The 22,866-nt window shown below is 46.6% G+C and overlaps 1 protein-coding gene across 1 annotated transcript; it reads right to left on the reverse strand.

Moving 5' to 3' along the window:
- Positions 1-13,535: 13,535 nt before the first annotated feature.
- On the reverse strand, positions 13,536-22,079 carry LOC121272566 (adenosine receptor A1-like). Its single transcript, XM_041179216.1, has 3 exons — positions 21,902-22,079; positions 20,813-20,858; positions 13,536-14,571 (listed from the first exon to the last, which is right to left on the reverse strand). The coding sequence occupies exons 1-3, from the start codon at positions 22,077-22,079 to the stop codon at positions 13,536-13,538; spliced, it is 1,260 nt and encodes a 419-aa protein (XP_041035150.1).
- Between the last annotated feature and the right edge of the window lie 787 nt (positions 22,080-22,866).

The following is a 22,866-nucleotide window of genomic DNA, read 5'->3' on the forward strand; positions in this document are numbered from 1 at the left end:
GAATGGATTGTTCCCCCGGCGGCGGCAAGGGAGGGGTGAGGGGGGTGGTCTTTAACCGGGGTCACAGTCTCAGAATAAGGGGCAGGCCATTGAGGACTGAGATGACGAGAAATTTCTTCAACCAGAGGAGAGAGAATCTTTGGGATTCTCTACCCTGTGGAGGCTGAGTCACTATGTTCAAGACAGGAATTGATAGATATCAGGATACTAATGACATCAAGGGATATGGGGATAACACGGGAAAGTGATGTTGAAGTAGATGATCAGCCACGATCCAAATGAATGGTGGAGCAGGCTCGATGGGCCGAATGGCCTATTCCTGCTCTTATGTTCCTAGTCGAAGAAAACTGGAATATCTTTAAAGGTATAAAGCTGAGCCTGCTTTATCTTATTCGTTTACAGGGTGTGGGTGTCACTGGCTGGGCCAGCATTTATTGCCCATCCTTAATTGCTCTTGAGAAGGTCATTAAGTGATAGGCATAAAATGCTGTCCAAGACAGTGACACACCCCCGTCCTGTAAATGAATTAAAAAAAGCACGCTAGATAAACACCTTTCCAAAACCAACCTAGATAAATACCTTTCCAAAACCAACCAACAGGTTTCAGTTTAGTTTTTGGTCAATGATGATCCCCAAACAGAATGTTGATTTTTTTTTATTCATTCATGGGATGTGGCTATCACTGGCTAGGCCAGCATTTATTGCCCATCCCTAATTGCCCTCAGAGGGCATTTAAGAGTCAACCGCATCGCTGTCTACTTAAACAGTCTACTTATGGTCCAAAATACATTTGCAGATCCCAGATGAGTGTTTATCAATGCTCCACATGTAGGCCAGACCGAGTAAGGATGTTAGTCTTAGTAAACCAGCAATGGTCTCATTCCAGATTTTCATTGAATTCAAAATTTCACCATCTGCCATGGTGGGATTCAAACCCAGGTCTCCAGAGTCTCTGACAATACCACTATGCCACTTTATGGGATGTGGGCATTGTTGGCTGGGCCAGCATTTATTGCCCATTCCTAATTGCCCCTTGAGAAGGTGGCGGTGAGCTGCCTTCTTGAGCCGCTGCAGTCCATGTGGTGTAGGTACACCCACAGTGCTGTTAGGGAGGGAGTTCCAGGATTTTGACCCAGCGACAGTGAAGGAACGACTGATATATTTCCAAGTCAGGATGGTGAGTGGCTTGGAGGGGAACTTGCAGGTAGTGGTGATCCTATGTGTCTGCTGCCCTTGTCCTTCTAGATGGTAGTGGTCGCGGGCTTGGAAGGTGCTGTCTAAGGAGCCTTGGCGAGTTTCTGCAGTGCATCTTGAAGATGGTGCATGCTGCTGTCACTGGGCATCGGTGGTGGAGGGAGCGAGTGTTTAAGGTGGTGGATAGGGTGCCAATCAGCGGGCTGCTTTGTCCTGAAGAGTATAAAATTCTTCATGGTCTGGATAGAGTGGAGGGGAAGGACCTATTCCCCTTAACAAAGAGATCAATAAGCAGGGGGTATTTAAAATAATTGGTAAAAGGGTTGCAGGGGAGTGGAGGAGAGAACTTTCATCCATCAGGTACTGGGGCTCTGGAACTCACTGCCTGAAAGGGTGATCGAGGCAGGAACGCTCACTGCAATAAAAAAAATACTCAGATATGCACTCGAAATGCCGTGACCTACGGACTACAGACCAAGAACTGGGAGGTGGGAACAGCTCATTTTTGGCCATCACAGGCCAGATGGGATGAATGGCCTCCTGCTGTGCCATAAATTTTTTGAAATTAAGAGGGCAGGAGGTTTAGAAAATAGCTGAACTGCAAGGTAGTGTGAGCGAAGGAAGAGAAAAGTATACAGAAGGCCAGCAAAATATTGGGTCTTATGCTGGGGCGTAATACAGTGAGATCTCAATTTTTTTTAATCATTCATGGAGTGTGGGCATCGCTGGCTAGGCTAGTATCTATTGCCCATCCCTAATTGCCCCTTGAGAAGGTGGTGGTGAGCTGCCTGCTTGAACTGCTGCAGTCCATGTGATGTAGGTACACCCACAGTGCTGTTAGGTAAACTTGTACAAGGAATTAGTTAGGTTACACTTAGAACAGTGAGCAGAGTCTCGTGGAGGCAGCAGGGGGTCCCACCTGGTGAGGCCCACATTTAACCTCTATACAGGAAGGCCCGTCACTTCTTGTGACACTCAGGCACTTCGCAGGCCACCAGCAGGCTTTTCCCCAGGGTCAAGGACCCTAGGGGTGGAAGTCCTGCCCACTGAGAGCTGCCAGCCAATCAGAAGCCTGCAGCTCTTCTGTACTTAGTAGCGCCGTCAGGGGGGTGGGGTGGGGGGCAGTGGCTGCTGCCAGTACTACACCCACACGAGACCTTGGCTCAAGGAGAGACCCAGGCCATAGGTGAGCAATGACAGGAAGGGTGGTGGTCGTGGGGGTGGGGTTGGAAGGGGGTTGGCAACAAAGGGCAGACGGTCGCTCTCAGTGGGGTGACCCTTGCCCAATGCCGGGTCCCTCGATCAGGCACTGAGTATCTTTGAACAATGGATCCTTAGGGTTTGCTTGGCATGCTCTCTGCATGGCGAGACCCTACCCCCCCCCCCCACCCACCCCCCCGCTGCCCCACCACTAGGTTAATACCAGTGGCGGTGGGATGAGGGCCTTAAGTAGGCATTAATTTCCCACTTAACAGCCTCAATTGATGGCGGGGCAAGAAGGCAGTCCATGGGCTTTCCTGTCATGGACTTAATCGGGCTGAAGGTGGGAAGGCAACAGGGTCCCCAACACCACCCTGCTGCCTGATAAAATGACCCCCTTTATTTATTTATGAAGTAATTATGATTTTATTAAGTGTGTAATGTACTTTTAAGAATAATACTTGTAGTAACCAATAGGAGAGTAGCAGGGGCTAATTCAGTAATAGTGTAGCGATAGGGTTAGAGTTGAAAGCATAAGTGTAGTTGCTGCTGAGTATCTTGTAAATAAACTTAATGTTTCCACTTAAGAAGTGTCTGCAGATCACCTCTATTACCAATAGTACAACTTGGCCACCCTACAACAAACTGGCGATGAGGATACAACAGGATTGTACAGAAGAAATCAAGTTAAAAAGAAATCGGTACCGTACCTCGCCCAGTGATGGTGAGTAGCAAGCTCCGTTAGAATCGAAGAAATTATCCCCTCTCGAAATGTCACAGTTTGGGAGAATTGATCCTTTTGAACCAGCCACAGATGATTGGTCTGAATACATAAAACAACTTATGTTCTTTATTTAAGTGAACGAGGTTACAAGGGAAGAGAAGGGGTGAGCAATCCTCTTGAGTACTTGTGGGAGCAAAACCTATGGTTTGATTCAAAGTTTGACGGCCCCCAGTGCCCCAGATTGGAAGGATTTTGATGAATTGGTGGACCTTGTGAAGGGTCACTTTCAACCCAAGCCCTCAGTCGCGATGCAGAGGTTCAGGTTTACTTTGTGAAATAGAGCCCCGGGTGAGACAGTTGTATGCCACGTGGCAAATTTGAAGCAGCTAACGGAACATTGTGAATTTGGTACGACTCTGAATGACATGCACAGTGATCGTTTAGTGTTTGGTGTGAAAGAGGACGCTATTCAGGAAAGATTATTGTCCGAAGTGAATCTGGATTTCAAGAAGGTGCTAGAGATAGCGCTGGCCATGGAAAGCGCTGTAAGAGATTCACAAGCAGTACAGGGTGTGCAAAATGACGTCATTCTCCACATTGGGCAGGAAACCGCAAGCGAAAGTGGTGTGAAAAAGTGAGACTCTGCTAAAAAGTGGAAAGCAGCCCCCGCTATCCGAAGAATATAGAAAAATAACTTAGCAATGAGATTGAAGAGTAATGTTAATTGAGGTACAAACAATCAGTCTTTTAGTGATTGGCTGTTTAAAAAAATCAAATGCTACTATTGTGATAGAAATGGACATATAATACATATAATGTAATTATAATATATATTATAAGTGCAAGGAAAGTACATAATATCAGTGCAAGGAAAATTTCAAGCAGGCTTGTAAACAAAAGGAGAAGCCCAATGAAATCTACAATGTAGCAGAGGCTGAAACAACAAATTCAGACATTCACTCGTTGTTTAATCTGAAAGTTGGAAAGACAGAACCAGTATTTGTCACAGTGAAAGTAAATGGCAAACCTGTTAAAATGGAAGGAGACACGAGAGCTTCTACTATGGTATTTGGGGAACATACTTTCAGATATTTGAATAATGCTGAACATCAGTTAAGTTTAGAACAAACAGCCACCAAGCTCAAAACATACACGGGTGAAGACATTCAAGTAAAAGGCATAAGCAGAGTAACTGTCCATTATGGAAGCCAATCAGCAAAGCTACCAGTGTTGGTATTGAGAGGCAGAGGACTGAGCCTTCTTGAGTGAGATTGGCTAAGGGAGATCAACCTTGATGGGCCACTGAGATTCCAAAGGGAAGTTGGAAGCATTCCTGTTTTGGGAAAGGAGTGTGTAAGGACTCAACAACCTGAAGAAACACAGGCTGTCTTAAACCAAAACCTGGAAGAACAGCAGAAGGAACTCGAAGAGACCCTGCTTGATGACAGAGTTCGAGACGAGGTGAGCAACCTTCCCAGGGAAGAAGAAAACCTGCTGAAAGACCTTCACACATGACAAGGTTCCCTCAGGTCAAAGTTTGTACCTCTGGAAAAGTATGAAGAGAAACAGAAAGAATTCAGCACCTCTCTGAACAACCTGAAGAATGGGTTGGCAGAGAGGACACAACAATGTTCAATTTTCCAGGAGGCAGCAAACAAATACAGAAAAGAGACGGAAGAGCTGGAGAATCAGCTAAATGAAGACAAAGAGGATTTGGAAGTGAAAGTCGCAGAATTTCCCAAGAAGCGGACAATGAAGTTCTGGGAGACTCAGCCACTGAACTCAGGCAAGTTGAGCTTGCACCTGAGAGAAGTCTGGCCAACAGCAAAGTCAAAAATAAGGCTGAGAGTAAAGTCTGTGCCAGAAAGAAGGAGGCACAGAAAAAGAAGATACAGAAATACAGAAGGACCTTAATTCTGGTAGCACTTTCATACATAGGCCTGGCAATCAAATTGTAAACGTGATTAGTCAAAACACAGCGCTCTTAGTCATTTGCCTTTACAAGAAAATGATGAGCACGTCTCAGTTCCACTTGTTTTACTGTTACATTTCCTCACCGCTATGTGCTCAACAGATCAGAGACTGGACAAGTCAGGACTCAGTCCTATCTCAAGTACAAGATCAAGTGCTACATGGTTGGTCACAGGGTCCCGTATCAGATGAAATGAAACCGTACTTCAACAGAAGACGTGAAATAACCAGCCAGGATAGCATCTTATTGTGGGGAGCACGAGTGATAGTTCCTCCATAGGGAAGGGATCCACTTTTAGTTGAACTACACAGTGCCCATCCAGGAATATCCTGAATGAGGACCATAGTACGCAGCTATCTATGGTGGCCTGGGATGGATGGAGAAATGGAGAGTTTAGTAAAGCACTGTGTGCAATGGCAGCAACTGCAAAAGTTGCCAGTGGCAGCTCCATTACACCCATGGGACTGGCCAGGTAGACCCTGGGTGTGGTTACACATTGACTACGTTGCACCTTTCCTGGGAACAATGTTTCTGCTCATTGTCAATGCCCATTCAAAATGTTTGGATATATATGAGGTGAAGTCACCAACGTCGGCCACTACGATTGAGAAACTACATCAGAGTTTTGCCATTCATGGACTACCAGAAGTAGCCGTTTCCGATAATGGCACAGCATTTACAAATGCTGAGTTTCAACGGTTTATCAGTCTCAACAGTATCACTCATGTAAAAACTGCACTGTACCGCCCTTCCTCAAATGGACTGGCCGAAAGGGCTGTTCAAATGTTCAAGGCAGGCAAGAGAAAGCTAACTGGTGATTCCTTGGCAACCAAGCTAGCACGCTTTGTTTGTCATTACAGGACTACTCCTCACACAACAACAGGTGTCACACCTGCAGAGTTATTGTTGAAACACTATCTCAGGGTGAGATCGAGCTTAATAATGCTGAATTTAGAGGGGAAGGTGGAAAGGAGTCAGGGAAGCCAGAAAACTAGACATGACTGGTATAGTCGTGAGAGGAAATTTACCGTGGGAGAGCCGGTATACGTGAAAAGCTTCGGGGAAGGACCAAAGTGGTTACCAGATGAAATTAGTGCAGTGACTGGACTTCTATCCTACCATGTGGAGGTGGAAGGCTGGATCATCCGGAAACATGTGAACCATTTAAGGAGGAGAAGGACAAATCACCAGGATTTGGTTCCACCAGTGACCATGACCAGGCTTGCGTTTCCAGTTGAGGAAACTCAACCCAGGACTGACATGTCTGATGTTCCTGCAAGAGTTGAGGATACAGAATTGCAAGTGCCCACCGAAGCACCTGATGTTCAGGTAACTCCGGAAATGGAGATTCCTGACAAAGAATCTGAAGTTGTGGAGCTGCAACATTCCACATGTACCAGGAAACCACCTGAAAGACTGAACTTGTAAATTCCTGACCCAGTGTAAATATTATGTTGTCTTGAAAAATATGTACTTGTAAATATAAAATGTATAGACCAGTTTAAGGGAGAGGAATGTAGTAATTATGGTTTTATTTAGTACCTTTAAGAATAATACCTGTTAGGAAAGATCACATGATCTGTAGTAACCAATGGGAGAGCAGCGCGGGTTACCTTAGCAGTTAGCGTAGCGATGGAGTTGGAGTTGAAAACACACGTGCAGTTGCTGCTGAGTATAGTGTAAATAATCATAATGTTTCCAATTAAGAAGTGTCTGTAGATCAACTCTATTTCTAATAGCACAACTCGATCACCCTACAACACCCCTCTACTGCCAACTCGCCAGAGGAGGCACAAGATTCTGCCCAGTGCATACAATATTGGAGCACACATTAGAGGTAGAACAATATAACCATCAAGAGGATATAACATAGATTGAGCAGGATGATTCTCGAGATAAGACATTATAGTTTATGAGGATAGAATCGAAATACGTGGACTATTTCTGCTTAATAAGAAAATTGAAACAGGATTAATGGAAAGGTTATGATATTGTGAATATGGAATAATGACATGTTTCAGTGACAAGAGATTAATTTAAAATTGGCAACAGGAGAGTGGGGGGAGAGAGTGGAAGAAATTTCTTTACACATTAGGTTGTTGGAACACAGAGTCACACAACACAGAAAGAGACCAGTCCACTCATCACTCCTGTGCTGGAATGTTTTGCAAAAAGGAGAGTTTGAGGCTGAGGCCAGTACATATTTTTAGGAAAATGTATATACACCTTCACTTTCTCAGATGTATCCTTGGCATATCCTCGTGGGACAAGGTCACCCACTCAGAGGTCCTGGAGTGTGCTAATTCCATCAGCATACACTCACCACTAAGCCAACGACATCTGCGCTGCTTCAGCCATACCCATTGGCTTGATGATGGCCATAGAACCAACGACCCTGTGTCTGGTGAACTCGTCACTGAGCCACAACATGCTGGATATCCACAGCTCTGCTGAAAGGACTCTTGCCAGTGAGATGTGAAGATGGCGGACGTCAGCTGGGAGGCAGTCGCTGATGGTTGGGAGCTCAAGAGGCTTGACTGTTCGGAAGGTCATTGGGAGAGGTGAGGGAAAACGGAAAGACTGAGAAGAGGCTCTGAGGAAACAGAGGCTGGCGAGTCACTCACCTTCTCAGCCCCACTGTCTTCCCTCTGAGGTAAGTGTGGCAGGTCCTGAGCCCTGAGCCAACACCAGGCGACGCTTAACACGGAACTGATCACCGAGAAGGGAAGGCTACCAGAAAGCGACAGTTTCAATGGTGAACAAAGAGATGGAAGTATGGGGGGATTGGGGTGAAAAAGAGCTGACACAGAGATGATGGGCTGAATGATTTCACTCTGTGATTTAAACTTCTACAATTCAAATGAAAGAAGCTGAGTTGCGAAGGATGTCATCAGGCGAACTACTGAGAATTATTTATCGAACCACTAACCCACAGCAGCAATCAAAGCAAGTGTAAGTGCTCACTATTCTCTCAATTCTCTCCTCCAAGTTTCTTTTCTTTTGCAAAAATATACTTTATTCATAAATCTTCAACAACACTTCAAACCATTTCAAAATCACCATCACAAAAATACAATCAGGTTCAACTTTTACAACATGAATCACAAGGTGTATCCGTACAAACAATGAATATTACAATCATTGGCAGACATTCATTTTAAGCTGTACAGACTGAGGGACTCTTTACAGTTCCCAGCCCCTCAGTGCACTGTGGCAGAAAGGTCTTAGACAGCGACCCTTCCCCATTGCACCTTTGCGGCGGCTGCCCCAAGCTTTAGTGTGTCCCTCAGCACGTAGTCCTGGACCTTGCAATGTGCCAATCTGCAACACTCGGTCGGGGACAACTCTTTGCGCTGGAAAACCAACAAGTTTCAGGCAGGCCAAAGAGCGTCTTTCACCGAGTTGATGATCCTCCAGCTGCAGTTGATGTTTGTCTCGGTGTGTGTCCCTGGGAGCAGCCCGTAGAGCAGAGTCCTCTGTCACAGAATTGCTCAGGACGAACCTCGACAGAAACCATTGCATCTCTCTCCAGACCTTCCTTGCAAAGACACAATCCACAAGGAGGTGAACAATGGTCTCTTCCCCACCACAGCCACCTCGAGGGCAACATGCAGAGGGGGTGAGAGTCCTGGCATGTAGGAAGGATCTTACAGTGAGGGCCTTTCTCACCACCAGCCAAGCTACATCTTGGTGCTTGTTGGAAAGTTCTGGCGATGAGGCATTCTGCCAGTCTGCTCGGGGAACCATCCCACAGGATCCACCCTCTCCTTTTCCCTCAGGGCCTTTAAGACGTTACTGCCACTTAGAGAAGGACCAGAGGGTGGGCAGGGGGGCATGGAAGCTAAACGTGCAACTGCTGACCCCAGAGAACATTGAGGAGCTCAAGAGGGATTACAAAGGTTGGAGAACCATGAAACCCCACTTTGAGTCACTGACACATGGTGGGAAGCGAACAAGGGAACCTTCAAGAGGTTTTTCACCCTCAAAGGCACCCAGAAAGCTAGAAAGGAACAGAGGGAAATGTCCCGACTCCAGAAAAACATGCAGAACCTGCTCTGGCTGCAGTCGATGGGGGTCGATATCAAGGAGGAACTCCAAGAGGTGAAGAGCCAGCAAGCCTCGCTCTTTGCCTCGGAGGCCTCCAAGATCATCTTCCGTTCCAGAGTCCGCTCCGTGGAGCAGGATGAGACGTGCTCACGTTTCTTCTTCCAAAAGGTACACAGAGAGAGCTCTGTGATCAGCAGCCTGAAGGAAGAAGACGGCTCAGTAAAGTCATCACAGTCCGACATTTTGAGGATCAGCAAATCCTTCTATGCCGGATTGTATGACGTGAAGCCCACAGACAGCACGGCCTCCCAGTCCTTCCTGTCCTCTATCACGGAGGTCTTAGACGACAGTACATGAGAGAGTCTGGACAAACCGCTAACTCCTGATGAACTGACTAAGGCCCTTGAGTCCTTCGAGAAGAGTAAAACTCCCGGAAGCGACGGCTTACCGGCGGAGTTGTATTCGGCTCTGTGGGACTGGATCGGCCCAGACCTGCTAGAAGTGTACGAGAGTATGCTCCTGGCCGGCGGTATGTCAGAATCCATGAGGAAAGGCATTATCACCCTCATCTACAAGCACAAGGGGGAAAGGGAGGAAATTAGAAATTGGCAACCTTTTCACTGCCACCCTGACCAGACCTGCACTGTGCCTGGCAGGAAGATCTCTGACAGCCTCGCACTGCTCAGGGATACGATTGCCTATGTACAGGACAGGGGTGTGGACACCTGCCTCATCAGCCTGGATCAGGAGAAGGCCTTTGACAGAATATCGCACACCTACATGGTGGATGTGCTCTCCAAAATGGGGTTTGGGGAGGGAATTCGCAATTGGATCCAACTGCTCTACATTAACATCAGTAGTGCAGTCTCAATCAATGGGTGGGAATCAGATAGCTTTCCTATTAAATCTGGAGTCAGGCAGGGCTGCCCTCTCTCCCCTGTCCTGTTTGTGTGTTGCATAGAACTGTTTGCTGAGTCCATCAGGAAGGATCCGGGCATAAGAGGAGTGACGATCCCAGGCAGTGGAGGCACTCAGATCAAAGTCTCCATGTACATGGACGATGTCCCCGTCTTCTACTCGGATCCGCTGTCGGTGCACAGACTGATCCACATCTGCGACCAGTTCGAACTGGCCTCGGGAGCCAAGGTAAATCGTGGGAAGAGCGAGGCCATGTTCTTTGGGAACTGGGCTGACCGATCCTTTGTCCCCTTCACCATCAGGTCAGACAGCCTGAAGGTGCTAGGAATATGGTTCGGAGGGACCAGGGCACATGTTAGAAACTGGAAGGAGCGAATGTCTATGGTGTAAAGGAAACTGGGCTCTCTCCTCCAAATTTCGATTAATGTATAGATAAGAAAGAAAGCCTCTACATTAAATAACACTATTCACAACCCAAAGCATCTTATGGCCAATGAAGTACATTTTATAGTGGTGTAGTCACTGCTGTAGTGTAGGAAACATGGCAGCCAATTTGCGCACAGCAAGCTCCCACAAACAGCAATGCGATATTGACCAGGTAACCTATTTTGAGGTGTTAGCTGAGGAATAAAGTGACCAGAACGCTGGGAATAACTCTCCTCCTCTTCTTCAAAATAATGCCATGGGTTCTTTTGCATTCACCTCAGAGGGTTTGTTGGTTTAACATACCTTCTGAAAAACAACACCCCCAACAGTGCAGCACTCGCTCCGCACTGCACTGCACTGTAGGCCTAGATTACCTACCTCTGACACCAAACTTAACAGCCGGGCCTAATTTGAATAAATATTCTCCAACTTTCAGACCAACCTGGCCAGTGGAGGGTGAGAGGTGGGATCCAAGGCAGGGGTTTGATGGCAGGAGACAATTGCAGTGGGTGGAGGGCACGGGGCCTCAGACGGTCATCACGGGTGGAGGAGGGGGCACGCTGGGGGTTAAGGGAGTCCTCAGGCTTCCTTGTGAGGCTAGGATGAACACTCACACTCTTGCTGGGCTGTGAACCGTCACCCACTCCCCCAACCCCCACTCCAACCCCACTCCCCCAACACCCACTCCCCCAACCCCAATCCCCCAACCCCAACTCCCCCAACCCCCACTCCAACCCCACTCCCCCAACACCCACTCCCCCAACCCCAATCCCCCAACCCCAACTCCCCCAACCCCCCAACCCCCACTCCCCCAACCCCACTCCCCCAATCCCTACTCGCCAACCCCCACTTCCCCACGCCCCACTCCCCCAACCCCATTTCCCCAACCCCACTCCCCCAACCACATCCCCCAACTTCACTCCCCCAACCCCCACTCCCCCAACCCCACTCCCCCAATCCCCACTCCCCAACCCCACTCCCCCAACACCCACTCCCCCAACCCCAATCCCCCAACCCCAACTCCCTCAACCCCACTCCCCCAACCCCACTCCCCCAACTCTCAACCCCAAACCCCCAACCCCCACTCCCCCAACCCCACTCCCCCAACCCCACTCCCCCAATCCCCACTCCCCAACCCCCACTTCCCAATGCCCCACTCCCCAACCCCATTCCCCCAACCCCACTCCCCCAACCCCACTCCCCCAATCCCCACTCCCCAACCCCCACTTCCCCACGCCCCACTCCCCAACCCCATTCCCCCAACCCCACTCCCCCAACCCCATCCCCCAACTTCACTCCCCCAACACCCACTCCCCCAACCCTACTCCCCCAACCCCACTCCCCAACACCCACTCCCCCAACCCCACTCCCCCAACCCCACTCCCCAACCCCACTCCCCCAATCCCCACTCCCCAACACCTACTTCCCCATGCCCCACTCCCCCAACCCCATTCCCCAACCCCATTCCTCCAACCCCACTCCCCCAACCCCATCCCCCAATTTCACTCTCCCAACCCCCCACTCCCCCAACCTGACTCCCCCAATCCCCACTCCCCAACCCCCACTTCCCCCACCCCCACTTCCCCCACCCCCACTCCCCCACAACAGGGCTGACCTGATGGAGAAACCATCACTGTTCATCCTTCAACTTCTCGCCCTTTGGTTTCAATCCCTCCATGTCCTCACCCCTCCCTCTCTCTGCAATCTCCTCCAGCCCTACAACCCTCTGAGATCCCTGTGCTCCTCTGATTCTGACCTCTTGAGCGTCCCCAGTTTTAATCGCTCCATCACGGGCGGCTGTGCCTTAAGCTGCCTGGGCCTCAAACTGTGGCACTCCTTCCCTGAACCTCTCTGCCTCTCTTTCCTCCTTTAAGATGCCCCTTAAAGCCTCCCACTTTGACCAAGCTTCTGGTCACCCATCCTAATATCTCCTTCTGTGGCTCAGTGTCACATCTTGTTTAATATTGCTCCAATGAGGTGCCCTGGGACATTTCATTATGTCACAAGCACATTATGTTCTAAACGTAAGTTGCTTTCGTTGTCGTGGATACTGCGCCTCAGCCAGACGTCAGACTTAATGAGTGGATCCAGTTCCGATCACATCACTGGACCTTATCCCACATTTAAAGAGGGACACCACTTCCTGTCTACAGACATGCTGCTCAACAGGCCGCAGGCTCAGGCTGGGACAAGGCCGCTAGACTTGAGGGATGGGAATGTGAATTGCTACCCCCCCATCCCTGATTTAGGTTACTGAGGGCGTAAGGAGGACGGAGAGATAAAATCATGGGCCAGACTACCTTCTTGGTCCTGCCCAAACTCAGAGCTGCCAACTGATGGCTCAGGTCACCAAGGCAAATGGGCACACAACAGTCTGGTGGTTATGTTACTGGGCTGGCATCTCGAAGCTTGGGCTAATGGTCTGGAGGCATGAATTCCAATGCCACTACGGCAGGGGGCAAATTTAAATAAATTGGGAGCAAGCTGAAAAAAGCTGGTCTCAGTGACGGTGACTATGAAGCTCCCAGATTATTATTAAAATCCCACCTGGTTCGCTATAATGCCTTTTAGGGAAGGAAATCTGCCATCCTTACCCGGTCTGGCCTACACGTGACTCCAGACCCACAGACTCTTAACTGCCCTGTGAAAAGGCCTAGCAAGCCACTCAGCTGTGAAGAAGGTGGCTCCTCAATTAAGGACGGGTAAATAAGGGCTGGCTGTGCAAGTGATGCCCACAATCTTATAAAGGAAATTTTTATAATGATCTTGAGTAGCAACTAGATCAGGGGTAACTTATTCACAAGCATCACGTTTAATAATATATCTGTGCCCAATCCATAACCTGCTACTCACATAATGTTACTTCGTCACTGCTTGAGAGTCAGGGTTTGGAGAATCGGTCTGGTAGTGGGGCAGGTTTGCCGCAGTATCAGAAATGACCAACTAAATAAAAATACAATTGACAAAAACAGGAAATCTATAAATAGAGAGTGAGGTTACACCATGACCAGGTCATCACCAGTACCACTAAAAAACCGAGCCTCTTCACCAGTCCTACATGCCTGGCAGTGCATTGCTCCTGCTCCCCGGTGATTCAACCTTAGTCATTCCTATAAAATCCAGATTGGAATGCTTTCTGAGGACTGTGGGGATGCACGAGAAGACATCTTTGAAAGCCTCCCAGAAGGTCTTTATTCTGAAGACGTAGATTATGGGGTTGATCACCGAGTTGACGTGAGACAGGATGACCATGGTCAGCATCATGGAAGTTGGGATGTTGCAGCTGGGGCAATAAAGTTTGATGCAATGCAGAATGTGTATAGGAATCCAGCTCAGGGCGAAACAGAAAAGAACAATGAAGAGCGACATTGCGGTGTGGAGCTCCTTACGGACTATCTTCCGTCGCTTTTCCTCCACACTGATGCCAATGTGCCTCTCGGCTATCCTGCGGATCTGTTTTTTGACCTCGAGGAATATCTTGGCATAGATGACAAACATGGCGAGCAGCGGCAGGAGCGTGCAACCAATAAAATTGAAGTAGACCATGTAGCTCTCGTCGATCACTTTGTCAAAGAGGCAGCCCTCGTTGGCGACAGGAGCCTTGCGCCATCCCATCAGAGGCACCAGCCCAATGGCCATCGCCAGCACCCACGATGCCACGATTGTGAGGCTGGTGTTCCTGGGTGTCACCAAGACCTGGTAACGGAATGGCTTCAGGATGGCAATGTAGCGCTCCACAGCAATGGCAAACAGCCCAAAGATGGAAGCTTGAGTCAGGACGAGCAAGGTGCAGAGCATCAGGACACAGAGGTAGTAGCTGCACTGGGGCAGGCCGAGGTCTGACAGCAGGGCGCATGGGATGGCTACAGCTCCGACCAATATGTCCGCCACAGCCAGTGACACCAGGAAGTAATTGGTCGTCGTCCGCAGCTTCTTGCTCCTGACGACAGCAAAGCAGATAAAGATATTCCCGAGGACAGCAAAGATCGCAGTTAACACTTCCACTATAAAGTACCTGACATTGATGTGGAAGGAAGCGCCGGTACAATTGGTCTGGCTGTGCGACAGATTTGCCAGACTAGCCATGAAACTTCCAAACACGTCCATAATGAAATGACGGATTGCCCACGCTTCCTCTCCCTTAGTCTTTCTCCTTATCTCCTTTCGGCTCCTTCATTCTTCCCGTTTGGATCCTCGATGATTCTGAAATGAGCCATACACAAGTCTTCAGCGGGAAGAGTTAGCCCTTTCTGTTTCCCTTTAGGAAGAAAAGAGGTAATTTTAGAAGGGTTATACTGTCATTCTGTTCATAGAAAATCACAGAAGGGAGCCATTCAGCCCATCGTATCGATGTTAGTTAATGAGGAGTTAGCCAGCCTAATCCCACCTTCCTGAACTAGATCCCTAGCCCTACAGGTCACTGCTCTTCAAGTAGACATCCAAATACTTTTTAAATGTTTTTGGAGACAAGCAATTATTGGTCAACCTATGCTGTGAGAGTGTAAGATGTTTAGCATCTTCATATGATGAAATAAAATGGCATTGAAGCAGTCAGCCCACTCTCTTATTTTTTGACAATATTTGCCCTTTAGTTCATCTCCATTTCTCCTAAGAATGCTGAATTTTTGGTGGGTTTTAGATGGAGAAGCACCTTCCATTACCTCCCCCCAGAGACCAGTTTTTCATTGTGAAATTGGGTACTGAATGTCACCTAACATGGAGTCCTTTCAAATGTGTCCAATCCTAGACTTGCACACTTTTCCTGGAAGTTCCTAGATGATCGGATGAGGGTTGAAAAGTAGGGATGTTATGCTAAATCTGTATCGAGGTTTGGTCAGACCTCAGAGAACTGTGCGCAGTTCTGGTGACCATGCTACCAAAAGAGTATCGAGGCACTGGAGAGGGCGCAAAGAGGCTATTACCAGAAATGCGTGTATTTACACATCAGGAAAGGATTGATAAGCTGGGTCCCTTTTCTCTTAAAAACAGATTGGGTGACCCAATCGAGGTCTTTGAAATTATGGAAGTTTTCGACAGATACAGAGAGAATATTTCCTCTTGCGGGGAAGAACATAACAAAAAGCTATCAGTTTAAGACAATCTTCAAGGAATCCAGTAAGGAATTCAGGAGGAGCATCCTTATCCAGAACGTGGATGAGAACATGGAACTCGTCACCACAGGGAGTGGTTGAAGTGAATAACATTTAAGGGGAAGTTGGGTAAGCACAAGGGAGAAGGGACTTGAGGGTTATGATGGTAGATTTAGATGGGGAAAGGTGAGAGGAGGCTTGAGTGGAGCATAAAAACCAGCATGGACTGGGTGGGCCGAATGGCCTGTTTCTGTGCTGTAAATACTATGTAAACCTATGTATTCACGTTTCTGCATCTCTCTCTCTTTCACTGCATGTATCTCTTTTTGCTCTGTACAACACTCACACCTTACCTCTATCTCCCCAATCTTTCTCTCTGCCTCACTCTTTATTTTTGTCCCTTTCTCACTCACTCTCTTCCTTTCTCTCTCTCTCTCTAACACAACACACACACACAGACACACACACACACACAGCTTCACACATCAAGATAATTAACAAGCCAAAGTAATTGGCATTTTTGAAATCAAAGAGAGTAAAAAGATTCTGTGTGTCAAACTAGTTGTTGTTTAAAAAGCTAACACAGAGGAAGCTATCAGGCAGGTAGGAACGTGATGCAGGGGGAAGGAGACAGTTACCACCAGTTAAACCACATGGGGGTTGATGCAGATTTACAGCTAACCACACAATAATATGACAAACATCACAGCATTTTGAGAAACGGAACAGAGGAAACGTGTCCCAGACACTGTAGAGACACAGTATTGTTATTGGTTTACATTGCAAAAAGCATTATGGATCAGAAACTTCAGGGGGGGCGGGGGGGCATGGGGGGACTGGACAAAGCGGTAATGTCACTGGACAAGGAATCCAGAGGCTTAGGCTAATGCTCTGGGGCCAGAGGTTCAAATCCCACCACAGCAGCTGGTAGAATTTAAATTCAATTAATAAAATCTGAGTTTAATAAAAGCTAGTCTCAGTAATGGTGACCATGAAACTATCATCGATTGTTGTAAAAAGTCATCTCGTTCACTAAGTTTCCTCAAGGAAGGAAATCTGTTGACCTTACCCGGTCTGGCCTACATGTGACTCCAGATCCACAGCAATGTGGTTGACTCTGAAATGGCCCTAGCAAACCATGGACAACAAATGCTGGCCTTGCCAGCGGCATCCATAAAGGAAACAAATCCAGACATGTAGCTAAAATGAGAGGCAACTGTAAAGGAAGTCAGAACTTGCATTTATGTAGCACTGTTCACAAGCTCAGGATGTTCCATGCATTTCAAAGCCAAAGCACTTTTGAAGTAGTCACTGTTTTGAAGGTGCACAGCAAGGTCCCATGAACAGCAATGTGACAAGAACCAGATAATCTATCTTTAGCGACATAAATTGAGGAATAAATATTGGGCAGGACACAATGGTTAACTCACAGAATCCCAGAATTGTTACAATACAGCCCATCATGTCTGTACCGGCTCTCCGAATGAGCAACTCACTCTGTGCCATTCTCCTGCCTTCTCCCCACCCTGCACATCCTTCCTTTATCAGATAACTGTCTGATTCCCTTTGATTGCTTCGATTGTACCTGCCTCCAGCACACTCTCAGGCAGAGCATTCCATTCGCTGTGTGAAAAAACTTTCCCTCCTGCCACTTTTGCTTCTTTTACCGATTACTTAAGGTCTGTGCCCTCTCGTTCTCAATCCTTTCACGTATGGGAGCAATTTCTCCCCATATACTCTGTCCAGGCTTCTCATGATTTTGAATACCTCTATCAAATCTCCAGTCTATCTTCATAACTGGAGTTCCTCATCCCTGGAACCATTCTCATGAATCTTTTCTGCACTCCCTCCAATACCTTCACATCCTTCTGAAAGTGTGAGGACCCAAACTGGATGCAATACTCCAGCTGAGGCTGAACTAGTGCCTTATACAAGTTCACCTGATCTCCTTACTCTTGTACTCTCCGCACCACCGCCCCCCCACCCCCTCCCACCCACACACCCCCCTTACTAAAGCCTATTGCTCTTCTTTGCAATAGCCCACAGGATCTTTTACATCCACCTGAGAAGGCAGGTGGGGCTTCAGTTTAACATCTCATTTGATAGAGGCACCACTGACAGTGCAGCAGTCCCTCAACGCTGCCCTGGAGTGCCTGACTGATTTTTGTGCTCATGCTTCTGGCCTGGTACTTGAGCCCACAGCCTTCTGACTCAGAGGTGAGATTGCTACTTGCTGAGATGCAACAGACGCTTCAACCTTCAGCTCCAGGGAGATCCAGGTTGCTGTGGGCCTGTTACCTCCCTGAACTAGATGGCCAAGGGACAAAATCAGATAAACGCCAATCGCAAGTAAAGCTCTAAAAAAAAGACACAGCCAGGTCGGTCCCTGTGTGGACTCTAACTAACCCCCACCTGAACCACAGAAAAGGCTCTTAGAGTTTCTCACTCCTGAGATAAATTGTGGGCAACTTACAGCCTGCAGTATACCTACCATCCAGTCTCCTTCCTCTTGGCAATGTTAATTCCACATTAGGGACCATTCCAGTTCATTAAAGATTGCAAAGTTGGCCCAACTTGCCTGTCTCAGACAGAACAGTACCTCAAACCTAGGGTGACTCTTATCCACAATTTCCCTCAACAGCAAAGCTGATAAACAGAACAATCCAGCGAGAAACCTCACGCCAGACACAACTTCCTTCCAATTAACTGGTGATTATTCTGTGATAAACCTGAATGAATGGCGTCAAGAGCCTGTTAATGTGTAACAGGTACAGGGGATATAGTAATCTAATCAGCCTGCTTCAGCAACAGTTATAAACAGCACACACTTTGATCTTCAGAGTGGTGACGACAGCTGTGCACCTCAATTCGATTATCTTTAAAAGCAATCCCAGGCATCCATCATTCTATATAAATAAACAAAAGTCATCAAATTGAATTGTGGAAAATACAGAAGCTGACAGCCCTCCCTCTGTGTTTCCGGCATGTTCTGTGTATAAACTATTCAAACCCTTTAAATAAATTTGAATTATGTAACTTATTATCTATGACACTCTATATAATCAGCTGAATCCCTCGATTAGATTCCAGTCTGTAACTCATTCCTCAGTATCTGTTATTCTATATACAAACCCTCCGCACCCATCGATTAGATTCCAGCCCATAAACCACCTGAACCCCTCGATTAAATTCCAGTCTGTAACTCACTCCCGGGTATCTGTTATTCTATATATAAACCGCCTGAACCCCTCAATTAAATTCCAGTCTGTAACTCACTCCCGGGTATCTGTTATTCTATATATAAAACACCTGAACCCCTCGATTAAATTCCAGTCTGTAACTCACTCCCGGGTATCTGTTATTCTATATATAAACCACCCAAACCCCTCGATTAGATTCCAGTCTGTAACTCACTCCCGGGTATCTGTTATTCTATATATAAACCACCTGAACCCCTCGATTAAATTCCAGTCTGTAACTCACTCCCGGGTATCTGTTATTCTATATATAAACCACCTGAACCCCTCGATTAAATTCCAGTCTGTAACTCACTCCCGGGTATCTGTTATTCTATATATAAACCATCCCAAACCCCTCAATTAGATTCCAGTCTGTAACTCACTCCCGGGATATATTATTCTATATATAAACCAACCAAACCCCTCGATTAGATTCCAGTCTCTATCTCACTCCCGGGTATCTGTTATTCTATATATAAACCACCCGAACCCCTCAATTAGATTCCGGTCTGTAACTCACTCCCGGGTATCTGTTATTCTATATATAAACCACCTGAACCCCTCGATTAAATTCCAGTCTGTAACTCACTCCCGGGTATCTGTTATTCTATATATAAACCACCCAAACCCCTCGATTAGATTCCAGTCTGTAACTCACTCCCGGGTATCTGTTATTCTATACATAAACCACCTGAACCCCTCGATTAAATTCCAGTCTGTAACTCACTCCCGGGTATCTGTTATTCTATATATAAACCACCCAAACCCCTCGATTAGATTCCAGTCTGTAACTCACTCCCGGGTATCTGTTATTCTATATATAAACCACCTGAACCCCTCGATTAAATTCCAGTCTGTAACTCACTCCCGGGTATCTGTTATTCTATTTATAAACCACCCAAACCCCTCGAGTAGATTCCAGTCTGTAACTCACTCCCGGGTATCTGTTATTCTATATATAAACCACCTGAACCCCTCGATTAAATTCCAGTCTGTAACTCACTCCCAGGTATCTGTTATTCTATATATAAACCACCCAAACCCCTCGAGTAGATTCCAGTCTGTAACTCACTCCCGGGTATCTGTTATTCTATATATAAACCACCTGAACCCCTCGATTAAATTCCAGTCTGTAACTCACTCCCAGGTATCTGTTATTCTATATATAAACAACCCAAACCCCTCGATTAGATTCCAGTCTCTATCTCACTCCCAGGTATCTGTTATTCTATATATAAACCACCCCAAACCCCTCGATTAGATTCCAGTCTGTAACTCACTCCCGGGTATCTGTTATTCTATATATAAACCACCCGAAGCTCTCGATTAGATTCCAGTCTGTAACTCACTCCCGGATATCTGTTATTTTATATATAAACCACCCCGAACCCCTCGATTAGGTTCCAGTCTGTAACTCAGTCCCGGGTATCTGTTATTCTATATATAAACTACCCGAACCCCTCGATTAGATTCCAGTCTGTAACTCACTCCCGGGTATCTGTTGTTCTATATATAAACCACCCAAAACCCTCCGATTAGAATCCAGTCTGTAACTCAGTCCCGGGTATCTGTTATTCTATATATAAACCACCCAAACCCCTCCGATTAGAATCCAGTCTGTAACTCACTTCTGAGTATTCTGTAGAAAAAATATCCTAACCCTTCTGATTATATATTTGCTTTATACAGTTCAGAACATTATTATATATAAAACAGAGCTGCATTAGTTCCTGTAACCCACTGAAGATCAGATCCTTCATTGATTACATGATCAACATAATCTGCCACTTAATGGATCATTAGCCCAGGCCTCTGGGTTATTAGCACTAGTAACATAACCACTATGTTATTTAATTCACCATCCTTAACTAATTAGCACCGTGTCCAACACACACCCCTTTGACTATAGGCACGAAAAATAACTATTCTATGCTACGTGAGATTCAACTTTGGTTAATAAATGCCAGAAGGAAAATCTATTGCACTTAGTGAAGGAAATCACTTAATAATTCCCAAAAGCATTTGCACAGAATGTCCTGGGATCACTGCTGGCGGGTGGAATATGATTTTTTTAACCATCTTTCCTGCTGGACTTTGTCCCACCCACTCCCCAAGTGCCTTAATTGAGTGTCCTCGTCAGTGCAATGATTTAGATGCTTTGGCTTTCTGTTTTACACAGCCATGCCTCTCATTTGATAGACAAATTGAGGTGTGGCATTAAAATGAATTTGCAGTTTACGTGCTCCCTCTTTATCTCGATGCTGCTAATAAAGTGACCTTCCTGCAGCACGGCTTATGGCCTGGGGTCATGAACTGGAGGGAACGATTATCACGCGGCCTTCCAGTGCTGTTCTAGAAGATTCCACTGTCCTAATGCGTCCTTCAAGCTTCCTTGTTGACTTCCCGCTCAGACTGGCAGTGAATCGCACATCTGTGAGTGTCAGCTGTGGTTCAGTTGGTAGCAGCCTTGCCCCAGAGTCACAAGATTCTGGGTTCAAGTCCCACTCTAGGGTTTGAGCATAAAAATTTAAGGCTGAACTCCTGGAGGGAGTGCAGTACTGAGGGAGTGCTGCACTGTCATTGATGCCGCCTTTCAGATGAGTTGCTAAACTGAGCCCCATCTGCCTGCTCCACTCTGGTAAATATTGAAGATCCAAAAAACATATAAGATCCTGAGGGGACTTGACAGGGGTGGATTCTGAGAGGATGTTTCCCCTCATGGGAAAGGCCAGAACTAGGGGACACAGTTTAAAAATAAGGGGTCTCCCATTTAAGACAGAGATGTGTGACAGACAGAGATGGGAGTGCACAGTTAATTCTAGCCCCACTTCTCCACAGGTTATAACAATAGTTTAAATGTTTAATTCACCCACAAAAAAATAGCCAATTGTTATCCTTTGATATTGTTATTCCCAGCGTGAAAAGACTCTAACCAGGTTTCTTTCAGTAAACACAAAAAAAATTGATTTATTATATAACAAACTACTTTTAAAAACGAGTAAATAAACTGGTTAACTTACAAGTTGTGGGTTAGAGTGTAATGATTTTCCTTTTTATTTAAAAACAGATATTTGAACCCCCATACACTCACACACATACACACAAAACGGGACAAAACAATCAGTCCCCTGCAGAGGCTGGAGTATGGGAATGTTTCTCTTAAAAGGATAAAATTTGAAAAGATCTCGACGCTGCTGACCAAACAGAATTCTGGTCACATTGGGTCTGGAAGTTCTTCTGGACAAACTTTTTTGATGAAACAAGTCCATGGTGACTCTTACTTATCACAACTTTGCAGACTTGCAAAATAGAACAGATGAGTTATTCCGATGAGACGTTTCTGACGAAAGTTTGACACAGAGAGAGGGAAAGAGTCTTTTTCTTGCAGCCTGCTTCAGAGGCGTACCCTCGCACTCTCTGACTGAAAGTCTTAAAGACTGACATGTTCAAAGGATACTTCTCTTAGGCCAGATGTTTTTAACCAATCAGCAAGAGCCTTTAGCCTGGCAACAGCAGGACTTTGTTAACTTAAATGTACAAAGTATCTCTACCCTCTCCAGGTGTCTCCGCTGGACATCTATCTTGACCGGTGTTATCTTGGTGAATGGCATATTCACAGCCCTGAATTAATATCGCAAACTTTTAAAAATAACTTGGGAGGAAGAATGTCCCAAGATTCAATGTCATTCAAATTTTTCCACAAAGGGGTTCTACACACCTGAGAAGAATTTTTTGCTCTCAGAGAGTCCTGAATCTTTGGAACTCTCTTCCACAAAGAGCAGTGAGGCAGGGTCAATGAATATTTTTAAGGCCGGGGTAGATAGATTCTTGACTAACAAGGGAGTCAAAGGTTATCGGGGGGAGGCAGGGAGTGGAGTGTGGAGGTGAGGCCGCAATCAGATCAGCCATGATCTTACTGAATGGCAAAGCAGACTTGAAGGGCCAAATGGTCTACTCTTCCTCCTAATTCGTATGGTCGGGTTGTTCGTATCCCACGGCACTATTTTGAAGAAAAGCAGGGTACTTATCCCTGGTGTCCTGGTCAATATTTACACC

The sequence above is a fragment of the Carcharodon carcharias genome, chromosome 34, assembly GCF_017639515.1.
Source record: "Carcharodon carcharias isolate sCarCar2 chromosome 34, sCarCar2.pri, whole genome shotgun sequence".
Classification (NCBI taxonomy): Eukaryota; Metazoa; Chordata; class Chondrichthyes; order Lamniformes; family Lamnidae; genus Carcharodon; species Carcharodon carcharias.

Excerpts from the sequence above, each read along its gene's own strand:
- LOC121272566 (XM_041179216.1), bottom strand. The coding sequence starts at position 22,079 with ATGGACTTGTTTCATCAAAAAAGTTTGTCCAGAAGAACTTCCAGACCC. Across the intron at positions 20,859-21,901 it reads CCCGTTTTGTGTGTATGTGT|CAGTGATCCCAGGACATTCT; the intron begins GTGAGTGTATGG and ends TCCACCCGCCAG. Across the intron at positions 14,572-20,812 it reads ATGCTTTTGGGAATTATTAA|TTTCATGGCTAGTCTGGCAA; the intron begins GTGATTTCCTTC and ends CGTGTTTGGAAG.